This window comes from Salvia hispanica, chromosome 1 (assembly GCF_029641045.1).
Source record: "Salvia hispanica isolate PSC_SH4W2 chromosome 1, Shi_PSC_v1, whole genome shotgun sequence".
In the NCBI taxonomy this organism is placed as follows: domain Eukaryota; kingdom Viridiplantae; phylum Streptophyta; class Magnoliopsida; order Lamiales; family Lamiaceae; genus Salvia; species Salvia hispanica.
Window position 1 is genome coordinate 38,139,968 of NC_142692.1, and position 14,321 is coordinate 38,154,288.

At 37.4% G+C, this 14,321-nt stretch overlaps 3 protein-coding genes across 7 annotated transcripts; 1 reads left to right on the forward strand and 2 right to left on the reverse strand.

The window, feature by feature from the left end:
* Window positions 1-943: 943 nt before the first annotated feature.
* LOC148933746 (uncharacterized) lies at window positions 944-2,068 on the reverse strand. The gene has a single exon (XM_089061277.1). It carries the CDS (start codon window positions 2,066-2,068, stop codon window positions 944-946), a length of 1,125 nt encoding a protein of 374 aa, XP_088917403.1.
* A 3,904-nt stretch (window positions 2,069-5,972) lies between these two features.
* LOC125224362 (AUGMIN subunit 7-like) lies at window positions 5,973-8,936 on the reverse strand. Of its 5 annotated transcripts, none has more exons than XR_016130771.1 (7): window positions 8,722-8,861; window positions 8,375-8,451; window positions 7,837-7,928; window positions 7,600-7,720; window positions 7,198-7,288; window positions 6,738-7,058; window positions 5,973-6,376 (listed from the first exon to the last, which is right to left on the reverse strand). XR_016130771.1 is itself a non-coding variant. In XM_089059128.1 (6 exons), the coding sequence occupies exons 1-6, from the start codon at window positions 8,848-8,850 to the stop codon at window positions 6,361-6,363; spliced, it is 546 nt and encodes a 181-aa protein (XP_088915254.1). In that variant the 5' UTR covers window positions 8,851-8,936; the 3' UTR covers window positions 5,973-6,360. The 5 variants fall into 5 exon arrangements, 2 of the variants coding, with proteins under 2 accessions (XP_088915254.1, XP_088915255.1); XR_016130770.1 differs by having other exon boundaries at window positions 7,600-7,725; XR_016130768.1 differs by lacking the exon at window positions 8,375-8,451 and having other exon boundaries at window positions 7,600-7,725; window positions 8,722-8,935.
* Window positions 8,937-9,139: 203 nt separating this feature from the next.
* On the forward strand, window positions 9,140-14,279 carry LOC148933747 (uncharacterized). Its single transcript, XM_089061280.1, has 4 exons — window positions 9,140-9,149; window positions 12,480-12,628; window positions 12,932-13,094; window positions 13,609-14,279. Exons 1-4 carry the CDS (start codon window positions 9,140-9,142, stop codon window positions 14,196-14,198), a joined length of 912 nt encoding a protein of 303 aa, XP_088917406.1. The 3' UTR covers window positions 14,199-14,279.
* Window positions 14,280-14,321: the final 42 nt, after the last annotated feature.

The window sequence follows — 14,321 nt, forward strand, 5'->3', positions numbered from 1 at the left end:
TTCTGAAAAATGATAATGGCATCAAATTTATGCTCGCCCCCAGATCACAAAGTGCCTTTGTCTGTCTGTCATTTCCAATGACGCATGAGATGTTGAAACTCCCAGGATCTTTAAGCTTGGCCGGCAGCTTTTTCTGAATTATGGCACTACAGTTTTCAGATATGTTCACCGTCTCATAGTCAGTCCACTTCTTCTTCTTGGAGAGAACATCTTTTAGGAACTTTGCATATGTAGGCATTTCTTGAAGTGCCTCCACCAATGGGATATTCAAGTTCACCTTCCTGGAGATGTCTAAGAACCTCGAGAACTGAGCATCTGTCTTCTTCTTCTGAACACGTTAAGGATAAGAGATCCTCACTTCAGCTGGAGTATGAGCTGTAGATGGTGCGGGTGAAGGTATAGTCGTGTTCTCCTTAGGTGGAGTAGAAATTTGCACTGTCTCATCTTCTTTGACCAATTCCTCCTCTTCAACTCTCTTTTCTGCTACTCTACCCTCATTCCCGGATGGCATTGAAGGTCCCTCGTAGTTTGTTCCACTCCTCAGATGAATAGCTTTGTAGTCCTTGGGATTGATGGTAGTGGTAGAAGGGAATTTTCCTGGTTGCGTAAGAGTGCTCACAGTCTGGGAAATCTGGCTGATCTGAATATCAATGTTCTTCAAATGAGTGGTCATTCCCTGTACATCCGCCTCGACCTTCTCCATCCTTTGATTGTTCTGCTCCATGACCTTATTAGATTGTAGCATGAAGGACTTGAGTATGTCCTTCGTGGTCATCTTCTTGGGGTCGTTCATCATTCCATCAGAAACTGTGAGTCCCGGAGGAGGCTGCAGAGCATTATTGTGGTTCCCATAAGAGAGATTGGGATGCCCCTTGTTCCCATATTGGTCGTATCCTCCCCCACTAAAGTTCGGGCGTGGGTTATTGTAATACCTGTTACCCCCCTATTGCACATAATTCACATCCTCCATACTTCCTTGGGGCTCTTGAGACGGTTGCTCCATCACCATGCAGTCGAACTTCATGGTTAAGGCATCCAGCTTGTCAGATAGGGTGCTCATTGTATCATGATCTGTGGTATAAGCCACCCTATGCACCTTACTCCTTTCGTTGCTCCATCCTTCATCACTGGATGCAAGCTCTTCAATCACTCTCATCGCCTCCTCCTCTCCTTTCTTGAGAAGATTACCTCCCGCGCTAAGATTTAAATCCCGTTGTGCTTCAGGTATACATCCCTTGAAGAATGTAATGACTTGCATTGTTGGGGACAGACCATGATTGGGACACCTCTTCAGCAAGGCTTTGAATCTCCCCCATGCATCTCTGATAGTCTCCGTAGGAATCATCTGAAAGGCAATGATCTCGTGCTGCCTCTTAATAGCCTCACTAGGGGGATAAAACTTCTCCAGGAATTTGTGGACCATCTGGTCCCATGTTCTAATGGACCCCGGTGTCAAACTCTCGAGCCAATCCTTTGCTGCATCTTCCAAAGAAAAAGGAAACAGTCTCAATCGGACCTGATCATCTGTCACTCCATTCATTTTCGTCGTGTTGCAGATCTGAATGAACTTGGTAATATGCTTGTTAGGGTCATCTGAGGATTTGCCCCTAAAAGCATTGTTTTCCGCCATCTGGATCAGTCCTGGTTTCAGCTCAAAGTTGTTGGCGTCAATATTGTTGAAGACAGTTGGGTTTGCCACTCCGTGGTATACATATTGATTCTGCACCGGCACAGCTGGTTCACGATTAACCTGTCGGCGCAATTCCTCCAGCTGTCGTAGAAGCTCAGCATTGGTGGGAGGAGGGGGTGGTGAGCCATTGTTGCCTCCGTTGTTGTTCCCTTCTTCGTGCTCCATCAGAATAGGAGACTCGGGATCAAGCTGAATATGATCCTGAACTGGTGATCGAATAGGTGAGAGGTCCCTCCGATCTGAAGATGCTCCTACGCGGTTTGGCGAAGAAGCTTGAATCTTCTTTGTGAGTCTCCTATATGCGTTCCTCTTCCGGTTCGATGCTTCGATCTCAGAGTCGAAAGGTTCTAGAGGCAAGCCTTTAGAACGTGTGTGCATACACCTGAACAAGAAACACAAATATGAGAACTCGAAAAATTAAAAGAAAAATAAAGCAGTAATGTCTGAAGTAGTAATCTTGATTATTATCACGATATCAAGCTATTTAACACAAAAATTGTCCCCGGAAACGGCGCCAAAAACTTGACTCAACTTTATTTTACCCAAATAATTCCTGCAAGTGTACAGGGTTATTGTAGCAAATAGCAAGCAAGAGTATATCGTATCCCACAGAGACAATTAAGTGTAAACCTAAGTACCACGAACCAATTTCAACTACTATCCAGACGATCGAGAATTTTGGTTTTAAACTAACAACTACTAAAAGCATATAAAATCAGAGATTAAAATAAGCACTTAAACAAGAAAACAATTAAGCAAGTTGTAGAAAATGATAGAGAAATATGCAGAATTCAAGGATCCGATGCTCAACTCATAGCCTAACCCAATTGAAACCGATTTACCATTTAAAGTCTCCAGAATTGTTGAATCAATCACAAATATAGATTAAACCCCCTCCCGAGGTGAGAAATCCGTAGATTAGGTGTAATAATTGAAGTCCCCTTCTAATTCTTAGACCTAACTCCTAATAGTTCGATTAGATTAAAGATCTCACTCAAAACCTCAACTCTCCCGAATTTTATTGAATTAAGGTGTGAATAATTCTTCTTTCAAGGTTAAATATTTCATCTCCCGATTATTCTAAGAAACCCTACACTCCCAAATGGTGATCAAGCAATTGTTAGGAAAAAGCACAAGAATAATTCAAACAATTGCAAGAGCAAGATAAAAACGAAGTCAATTGGATTAAAACTATAAATCAATGCATCTTCACCAAGAATTCTACATAAAAGATGTTTAGCTACTCATGTTCATGGTAGAAAACAAATAGAAACAAGGAAAAACAGTGGAAATCATGATGCGAATCGCAATTGGCGGAGGAATTGAAGCTTGGATCTTCAATCTTCTTCCAAGAGTTCTTCACAAAGAGAGAGCGTGTGTTTTCTCGCTTGTCGAGAATGAATAGAATTGACCTAATTCTTCCTCCTTATTTTTCCTTCAAAAAATTGCGTTTCAGCTCTAAAAAACGCCAAAATGACGGACCCGGCCGGGTGGAATTAATCCACTGGAAATTCACCCGGCCGAGTGGGACTTCTTTGGTACTCTCTGGAATCTCGCAGGCATAATTACGCCACCCGGCCGGGTGGGAATTTCTGGACAGCGCAGTGATCGTATAACGGCCATAACTTCTTCTACCGAACTCCGATTGAGGCGTGCGAGATACCCACGCGAAGCTCTTTCGAAGACGAAGAGATTGGTATGCATTAGGGGCTGATTGGACTTCAAAATCTCCAATAAATATTGTCTCAAACCAAAGCTGCTGCACATCCACATATTTGGTACCTTTTTCTACACATTCTTAACAAAATGGTCAACATACCAACATAATAGAGAAGTAGATATAAACACGTCCAATAATAGACAAAATATGATCAAATTCATACATAACCACCCTCTAAAACCATGTAAAATCCAAGTATGTCAACTAACTAACAGCGACATCATCTTCTCCAACAAATAGCATGAAACTTCCAGTAAAACAGAGTGAGAACGTAATTCAAAGCGAAGCAACAGAAATTAAGGCGACGAAATCGAAAAAACAATTAAAACTAAAGCAGATCTACGGCTACTAGACGAAGTAAAGTAAAAAGAAAGCAGAAAGTTCAAAATCCATGCAAAACTTGGTTTCCCCTTTTCAGATCCACACTCCGGATGCTAAATCCACTCCAGATCCAAGCATCCGAAACAAACTTCTTCCAAAATTATATCCATAACTACAGATTCGCTGATTCACCACATATTAACAACAACATCACAAATCCACAACCTATTTCCCAGATCAAGCACAGAAACATCCAAACAGAGCATAACATTTAACTTCTGAAATAAACCTCAAAACACATAATCAACGTAATTCAACACAAAATAAACACCATCATGACGTAAACGAAATGCATAGACAACGGTAAGTAGCAAACAACCACTCGACTTCAGAAACGTTGAAGTTCGACGAAATAACAGTGTAAAAACTGAATGTAAACTGATTGTATCTTCGCCCTTCGTGAGGACGGTGTTACCACTAACTTTCTCCGAAGATGAAACCTCTAACTACCCCAGAATCCCCCTTTTCCCAAGTGTGTGTGAGTGTGTGAGCTGAGAGCAAATCATGTATGTTTCGTGTGCTGCATGCTCCTCTTTATATAGGCGTGGAAGTGGGTCCAGCAGGGTGTGATTAGTCTTCGTTACCCTCAGGTTTTGACTCTCTTCGTCCAGCCATTTTTCTCTTTAATTCTGCTCACTTTCCTTCGCTTTTCTTCGCTGGTCCGTTGCCTTCAGCTCTTCCTAGACCTAGTGATTCCTTCACATACCTGGCTTAAAACTTGTGTTAGACCCAGTAAAAAGGTGATTTTTCACCACATAACCGATGCATGAAATTAGCCTTATCAATGAGATTTAGAAGATTGCGAAAACTGAGGCAGGTCGCGATTGAAGCAGATCGCGATTGAGGCCATTGTCCGGCGATCGTGAATTGAGGCAACACAATTGTCATGCGATGGAGATCAATGAAGATTGAAGGTGATTGCAAGAAGGAGATTGATGAAGATGAAGGTGATTGCGAGAAGGAGATGGATGAAGATGAAGGTGATTGCGAGAAGGAGATCGATGAAGATTGAATAAGAGATCGGCGATCGAAGAATTGAGAGAAAAATTGAGGAAACACATATTTTAGTATTTTATGTTTGTGAATAAATGATTTTCCAAAATACCCTTCAACAAGTTTTTTAGGGATAAAATAATAAAATAATGGTAAATTAATTCTAAACACAAGATTAAGAAGATGGAGGGTCCTAATTTGGTCTCTAGTTCGGTTTTTAAGAAGGGTTCGGCATTGATCATAACTCTAAGTTAATATATATATATATATATATATATATATATATATATATAGGGATGTGATCATATCATAACCCATATTTATGGTGATAACCTAATAACCCTCATTTTATGGACGAAAAATATCATTTTATGGAACAAAATATCATTTTATGGAATAAAAGTATCATTTTATGCATGCTGAAAAAATATCATTTTATCGTGTATAAATATCATTTTTAGTAAAAATGATACTTTTGACCCATAAAATGATAGGGTTATCACATAAATATGAGTTATGATATGATTGCCTCAATTGACAGACTGTGCATTTAATTTGGAGAAATTTCAAATCCAGGGACGTCGAAATTCTAAGATTGTCGAGTGGATTAGGGCATACACTGTTAAAAATGGAGTAGTGTTTATTTATTCAGAAAAAATCGAAAGGACATCAAATTAGGAAAGGTAGTTATTAATATATTTTGGAAAAAAGGTGAAAGTTCAATTGGGCCAACCAACTCAACTTTACCGGGCTGAATAGCACCGGTCCATAATCCTTCCACTGCAGAGAGCGGGAAGTTTAACGCTGCTATGTGAAGCCAGCCTGGCGCGGTGCTCTCCGCATTAAGAGGCATGTGGTCTACTTCTTTAAATGGGCCACATGGCTCAACTCCAATATTATTCAATTTGTTACTCTTGAATTCATAGAAATGGTTATAATGTCTCTAAAGTCAACCAATATTACTCAACTTGTAACTCCTTAAGGGTGTATTCTAATTGGTAGAAAATGGTTATAATGTCTCAAAAGCTCTACACTACCAAGATTATTCAATTTGTAACTCTTTAGTGATGGAACAATGTACTTGGTGTGATAATATTATTAGACCAATATAAAATATTCTATGCTCTTGATTTACAATGAAGAAGGAAGCTTTATGGAGTACTATGAGATACTATCAAATAATGCAGCTTAGCCATAAATTTTCAATTCAATTCATAGCTCTAGCTAGTCAATGTAGATATCATAATTCAGTATGTTACAAGGGACTAATTGATTAAGTTTCCCAACACAACACAATACAATACAATGAGAGAGAGAGAGAGAGTACCATAACACACAATGAACTAAAGAATGAGATACACATTAAAGCATTGACCAACAACTCCTATCTAAATTTACGAAGACGCATCTTCGCCCTTCTCACGAGCAATGGATGCAGACAGGATTCCAAGATCTGTATTCAGGAACGCCAGTGCAGTTTCACACTCTGAAATTATTCTCATTACTGAAGATGGATCACCGGCAACTGTTTCAGATGATCCAACAGCTACTGCTGCATGTGAATCTCGAAGGTTCTTCAAGTTTCCCAAGAACTGTCACAATAAAGAGACAAGTATGCCTTTAAATATTTCACACATTAAAGTTTAAGGGTTAATACTTAATATACTAGCTTATGATCCCCATCTTAAATGTTTTTATTTATTTGCGATTTAAATTCCAGCATCTGAAATCTGACTGGGCTCACCCATCAAACATGTTTCTCAGGATATCTAAAAGTTGAGGTTGTAAATCTAAAAACTGGCAAACTTGGACTCATAAACTACTAGTACTAAGCCAAAGTTTTTCAACTGTCCCAAAAGAGAAATCATAAATTGTGACAACCACTGAAATTTTAAATTTGTAAGCTATGAGAAACTTTGCTTTGTGGGATACAATTATATTTGTATTAGGTACCTTCAAAAGCATTTTGTATGCCTCCAACAATCTATTTGCAGCGGGTCCAAAACCATGAAGTTGAGGAACCTCCATCATATGTGTCCAAGGACGTATTTCATGCAGATAGTAAAATAGTTATATCAAGTTTACAAACATAAATAGGGATGTAAACAGATTAATAGTACAAAATTGATCATTGAGCAGTACACCAAGAGGCAACTCAGAGAAGATTAATGAAAAACAAAACCTTGGTGTAAATGGTGTTGAGCTATCTAGCAGTTTCAAGGAAAGATTCCAGATGTTCCCGTAGTTTTGCTTCAGCGTCCATGTAATCTTCATCTGGATTATATGGATGCTACAGAGGGTAACCCCATACAAAATGATAATATTGATGCAGAGAAAAGAGATGAAGCTAATGCCAAAATCAAATGAAGCTTGCATTGTTAATGAAATTAGAGTATAGAAACTTGATAAGCACCTTAGAAGCTAGATCATCAACCATCTCTTGAAGGTTTAGAAGTCTGTTTGTTTGATCTGAAAGTTGTTTCTCCAAATCAGATATATCTGCCCTACAAGTAGTGTTTGATTTAGGGAACATAAGATAAATGGAAAACACCGAGTCCAAGTCTGATAATGAAAACCCCAGGTAGATAATAATACTTTGCTAACATAAACAATTTATAATAAGAAGACGAGTAAGAAGAATGCCAATCATTCCAGAAGCAACAGCATATTAATAAGTACGACCAACAAAGTAGATTCATTTCTAAAAGGCTAAATGGAATTCAAACCAGTATTACTTCTTATTAGCAACAAAGGGAATCTGAAAAGAGTGAAACGAAGGGTTATGACACTAATCTAGAAAATAATTACTTCTTACAGTGGATATATTGATTGGATCTGCACATCTGCTGGAAACAACTTGCATTCTTCAGAGAAAATTTGAGCTTGTTTCTCAGCTATAGCATCGATAAGCTGAATATCTTTAGCTACTTGCTCATCTACACTGAACAAAATGACGACACTAAACATTAGCAGGATAAATATACCATCTAATGATCATTTAAAAAAAAAAGAATATACTCATAATGACAACATGGAATCTAGACATAAACACCTCCACTCGGGATTATCAGCATAGATGCTTGCCTCCACAAGATCCACAATAAGACGCAACATTTCAGTACGATCTTCGTAACTTCCTCGACCCTGCAATAAAAGTTATCACTAGCTAGAAATATGTATAGATAGCATGCATCTATCCTAAACATTTTTAGAAGCAATTGAAAGTTGAAAACTTCATAGCCAGGCAACCCATGCCAGTAAAATTATTTCAATGTCAGTTGAAGAGAACACAAAAACGAAAGAAGAAACACTTGTTTATTGTAATTTCACATATTTATAACAAATAGAACACGAGACTGGAGAATTTAAATTTTGAGCATAAATAGTTGGTTTGTAAGTAGCTAAGGGAATGCTTCATCAATATATTTTCTCTTTTCCATTCACCCAAATGCACAAATGCAGAAATAAAATAAACATAAACTGAACAATCATTGTAGTTGTAGCGTTGTGGTTAAACAGTGTACAATGGATGGGGCTTTTGGGGACTTGAAGAAATAGGACTTAACAAAGACTTAGAAAATGAACTTTACGTAATTCGAACTCAATTGGATGGCTCTAGTGTCAATAGTAGTGGTAACACCCAAAAACTTTGCAATCTCTGTCAAATCTGCAATACAGAAACAAAACAAAATGAAAAGAAATGTAGTTGAAGTATAATTTACATGTTCCATTCAAAATTATAATCAAAATATACACCAACAGCTGCAGATATTGCAGCACATATAAAAATTCTGTCAAGTTGTCAATCTGAACACAATGCAGACAAAGCCTACACCAAATTATTCTCAAAATAAAAAGAAAAAGAAAACTTTAAAATAAAAAGGGTGGCCTTCAATAACAATGCTGAAAAATGGAACAAAGAAAAAAGGGGATTTACAGTGTATCCTGGAGGTCTCTTCATCTCGATCCACAGCATCTCCCTGTAGATTCTGCTGCGAAAATGGAGAATTATCACCCAGTAATCTGCAAAATATCCATCATCGAAATTGAAACAAAATGATGGCATAGTTGTTGGAATTTTGGGGTGTATGTGTATAGATCTTTCAATTGTCCAGTGATTCAATAAAGATTAAGGTTTGAGTTAAAAGTGTATTTAATTGTTATGAAAATAAGTGAATGAGAGACCGAATAGAAAATAAAAGGGTTTATATTTAATATAAATATAAACTAGGGTTATGGTCCCCAGTCGTCAGTTCGAAATCTATGTATTCTCTCGGCAGACTACTGTGAAGGACGTCTCTGATCGTTTGGAAGATCCATAGCCGCTGCAAAGCAATTCCACCTTTCAATTCATTATGGATCAAGGTACGTTTCCGCTCTACAGTTTATGCTCCTTCACCATCTTTCTCGGTTAATCATCGTAGAGAGCAGCTTTATGTAATTGTTCATTCAATTATTCGAACAATGATAAAATCCAAATAGGCGAAGTATCGCTACTTGAAAAAGAGAAAGAGCCATTCGAGAAGGGCGTAGCGTTCCATGCCGGCAAAGAGGAGTGACTGCGCCGGTGCATTGGCTCTCGGGTAATTCAACATCGTCAATTTCTTCTGCACTTGTTCCATTTGCTTCGCCGCCATGCCAACGTCAGCACGAAACTGCGAAATTTGCAGGTAGTGGGAGGGGGAAGCAGATAATTTTGAAGCTTGATTGGATTTTCTGCTATTGTACGATCGATTTTTAGAGTCAAATAGTAACATTGTTCAATATTGGGTTTTATTTTTCTTAAAATAATCGATCAGAATCAAGATTCCATAAGAAATGAAAACGAAAATTCAAGACTCCAAAGGTATAAATCTTGCTGCTTGAATAGTTGGTGATATTCATGCATAAATCATATATATTCACCGCCCAATGAAAGCCCGCCACGTGGGGGGAGCGCGTGGCGTGCTAGTTTGCCAACTCTCTCTCCCTCGCGCGAACCTCCATGCGACGAGACGGCTGCAACACTGTATGATGGCTCCTTCCTGAAGGAACTGACAGCGGAAGCGTTCGATTAATTCAAACAAATAAATCAAATAATAATCAGATCTATTTAGCAGATTATTTATACAAATTCTATTCGCGTAATCATCACATGTATCATGCTCATAACTTGAATTAATCATGCTAAGTATAATTGAAACCTAAAACATGCTTTTCTACGGAGCAGAAATAATACCTTGTTGATTCTCCAAATAATCGACGATGGCTAGCGACTTCTCCACATGACGCTTTGAATACTAGACCACAGATCTTCTCTCTGATTCCCGAACTGTACTCCAATATCAGTGTGGGCTGATCTTACCGGAATACTAGGACTTAAATAAAAGAGATAGAAATTCAAATCCACGGAGGAGAGATTGGGCGGAAATTTCATTTATGAAGGAGTGATCAAAAATTTTGGTAAATAATAATGTGTATTTTCTGTCTCATTTATTCTCCTATTTATATTAAGTTCCTTCTGGGGCCAAACAAGGATCTATGAAAGGTTTTGGATATGGGCTCACCCAATTCACTTTTTACTAATTAAATTGAACCTACAATTTAATACAAGCTTTAATTGGAATATTACGAGCAGCCACTACAGAAGTAATATTGAACTCTCCCCATCCAAATCCGAAATTATAAGTAATTTGGGTTTCCGTTTTAACTTTTATTTCCCGCACTTAAGATAAAAATGTCCATTAATTAATTAATGTCTGCTATGGACTTAATTAATTAACATCTTATTAATTCCAAGAGTGGACTTAGCATGAAACGCTTATTTATTATTCTTAGAGTAATCAAACTCCAACTAGCTAGGTTCCGAATAATAAAACCTTGTTTCGCGCTCCTCTTGAGGACATTATCAAACGAGACTCACCCCGCGCACGATTCAACATAATAGCAATCCTAGCACCGCTAGATATTAATCACCACTACCCAATATATCATGATTATTGGGTTACGAAAAACCCGCACCATTTGATAAGTTAAAGTAGTGCATAATCAATACCGTATGCTCAATGCTAACCTATATTTAGGGATGTCAATCGGGCCAACCCTATTCGGGTTGTGGGTCAATCGGGTGCGGGCTACTCGGGCTGTGATTTTTTCGGGTTATAAAAGTTCAACCCTAACCCTAAAAGCTCGGATTTCGGGCTAGTCCAGCGGGCTAATCGGGTTGCTGCCCATAAAATTAACATGCGATCAATCCAATAAATAATGGTAAAAATTAATTATATTTATAAAATGTAAAATATTTAATTATGATAAATTTGAGATATATGCATAAACTCAAACAAAAACATGATTAGATACTAATATTTGAGATTTATGCAAAATAAAACATAAACAACAAGAAATTTTAAAGCATGTTTTAGAAATTTAAATATATTTTTTAGTGAATTTGAAGTATCTAATTTATATATCTATTATTATGTTAGTAAAAATTTAATAAATAATTTATATATTTAATATATAACATTGAAAGTTATTTTTTCAGTAATCTATGTTATAAAATAACCAATGAAGTGTCGAATTAGAATCAAACAAATAGAACGATAGAAATTTTATCAGGTTTCCGAGCCAGCCCATCAGGTTTTCAGGTCTGTCCCTAACGGGTTGCGGGTTAATCGGGTGCGGGCTAATCGGGCTGTAATTTTATCGGGCTATAAATTTTCGGCCCTAACCTTGTAAATTTGGCGGGCTATTCGGGCCGGTCCACGGGTTGCGGGCTACATTGACATCCCTACCTACATTGATTAAGAAACAAATATTTATCAAGACCTCGTCTTTCTGTAGATAGCATAAAGACGCGTCTTGCTTTTAGATCCGTTCAGTGCTTTACCACACCAATGTCATCTTATTTCGGTAAGGCTTAGAAATATGCGGACTGACATTGCAATCTTTCACGATGGATATTCCATATAGGTCGTGAAATTCTTCTTATTCTTTGTTTAGGATTGACCGTGTTATCTTAAAGTGGACGACGCCCACAACCGGTCTACTAAAACAAAGATTTAGACTTTGTTAAGTTTACTTATACATTTAAACATGCAAAACAACCATTAAATGTAAAGCATAACAACATTATGAAAAAATAATCTGTTTTATTCCTTGGAAAATAAAATAAGAGTTTTACAGTATTCAATCACTCAAAACGTGATTTCTAGTATACAAACGGTAACACTTCCAAACAAGATGCTCGCCCAACTCTCGTGAAGGAGGAGGTAAACCAACACCATCACCGCCATCATAATTATTGTAATTATTCTGATTTTGGATTTGTAATGGATACAAGGAGTGCTAATTATTTAAAAATATAGTCTATAGATCTTCATCTTCTTTCATTAATTGTTTCCCAACTAAAGTTGATAGTTGTAAGATCAAGGATAACAACAATGCGACAAGTTATATGTTTAGAATTAGGATTACTTCTTACAAAACTTCAAATTTGGAGTATGATCACCTTGATTGTGCAATCAATGTGTACAAATATCATGCTATCATTCCAATTTAGGTTGTGGGGCTGTTAATAATGGAGTTGGTTTCCTCTAACTCTATGTCGTGGTAAGTTGAATGAAGAATCTTAAATTTGATTCATCTTTTTTGTTTTAGTCCATACAGGGAAGTAAATAGACGATCAATTTTACAACTTTGTTCCGGTTATCCTAGCGAATGAAGAAACTTGTCAAGCTGGACTTATCCCAAGTCCCATAGCCGCTGAAGTAGAAGTCGATGATGGACTTCGCTGTCTCTCGGAGGATAAGCCATTTTTCCATGTTATCATGACAAACTCACATATCCATTCCCCCTATAACATGGTACTTGCTCGTTTTCCATTATATTCTCGTTGCCATACACATTCATCCCATTTGGATGTATTCTCAAACAATTGCAAACTGTGAACTTTTTGCAATGCTCATAGTATAACCTAGATACATTACAAGTTACAACTATGACTTTTTGATCTTGGATTACCGTTGTTTATAATTAACTCAATTCTTGATTTGGTGAGATCTTCGTATTGCAATTGACTATTGATACAAAACACACTTCCCCAACTATAAACCATTATAGGATGCATATTGCTTTTTAGTATGGTGTATAATTTTCGCTTCCAACAGAAAGTGCCATCATATATAGTTCCCATTTTTCCTTGTCGAGTTGTGCCTATGATTCTCACACACGGTGACAAGAAGTGGAACACGTCATACAATGGAAAAGCGAAGCAACATAGGTTTGAGGCTAGTGGGTGGAGAAGCTTTGTAGCCAATGGCGGATCCAGGAGTTGAATATCATGGGGTCGAAAAAAAATTAAGTATAATAGTAAAATAATTAATTTTTAAAAATATTTTTAATTTAAGTATTTATATTCGGAAATGACATAATTATCTATAATATAAAAGTTTAGAAAATTATAATTTTTTAAAATAATTCAAATATGTATAATAAGGTTGAAATATTAAATTATATTGTAAAAAATTTAGAAAAAAATAAAGAAATATCACTATATATTAGTATCATTATTCAAGTACGTGTTTAATTTAAATAAATTAATTAGTGGAAATATCAATAAAGTATTTTATATACAAAATTGATTAAATAGTTAAAATTGTTTAAAAGTGAAGTTAGGCCAATATCAATACATTTTTGCTTGATTAATTTGAAATACTACAAATAAAGAAATATAGTAAAATTTTAAAGTTTATTTATAAAATTTGAAGCACTAGGAATGTGTCAATTTTTAATGGTGACACCTATTTTCTTCTATTTAAATTTATTGGAAATAAACAATGTTTAGAGGACTTTCACTCCTCCCCAGACGCAGTAATCCCTCTCTCCTCATTCTCGCCTTCTTGGTCTGAAAACAAATCTGAAAAGGCCTCTCTCCCTCTTTCATTCTCGCCTTCTTGGTCGCCGCTTCCATTGCCGCGATGCCGCGATGCCGCTGCCGGATTTCAAACACGGCTGCCACAGCGTAGTTCCTCCTCATCTCTTGCTCACCTCGCCATCAATTCTCTGTGTTGGGTAAAGGGGCGATGGGATGGACGATGTAGGGTCGAAGGCAAACTTTCCGGCAGTAGTCCGGGGGCGATGGTGGGGTCGGCCGACCCCACTCGACCCCACCTGGACCCGCCGATGTTTGTAGCTGATAACAAACTGGAACTTGGTGATGCTTGGATATTTGATGTGATGGAGCCCAGCACGGAGAGTTTTAGGCCCAAAGTCATCATCCTCAGGAATATCGAGTATTTGCCGCCTGAATTGGAGGCAAATGTACCTGATACTCACGGCCAGGGGCGGATCCACCTTATCAAAAGGTGGGGCAAATGCCCCTCCTCAAATATTTTAACATATGCTATTTTTAATTTAATTTTGCAATTTTTTTGAAATTTCTTTATATTTGCCCCTTCTCCAATTCTTAAATTTTCCTTATATATAAATTTGCCTCCGTTAATTTATATTTCTGGATCCGCCCCTGCTCACGGCGATGGTATGACATCGGAGTCGACC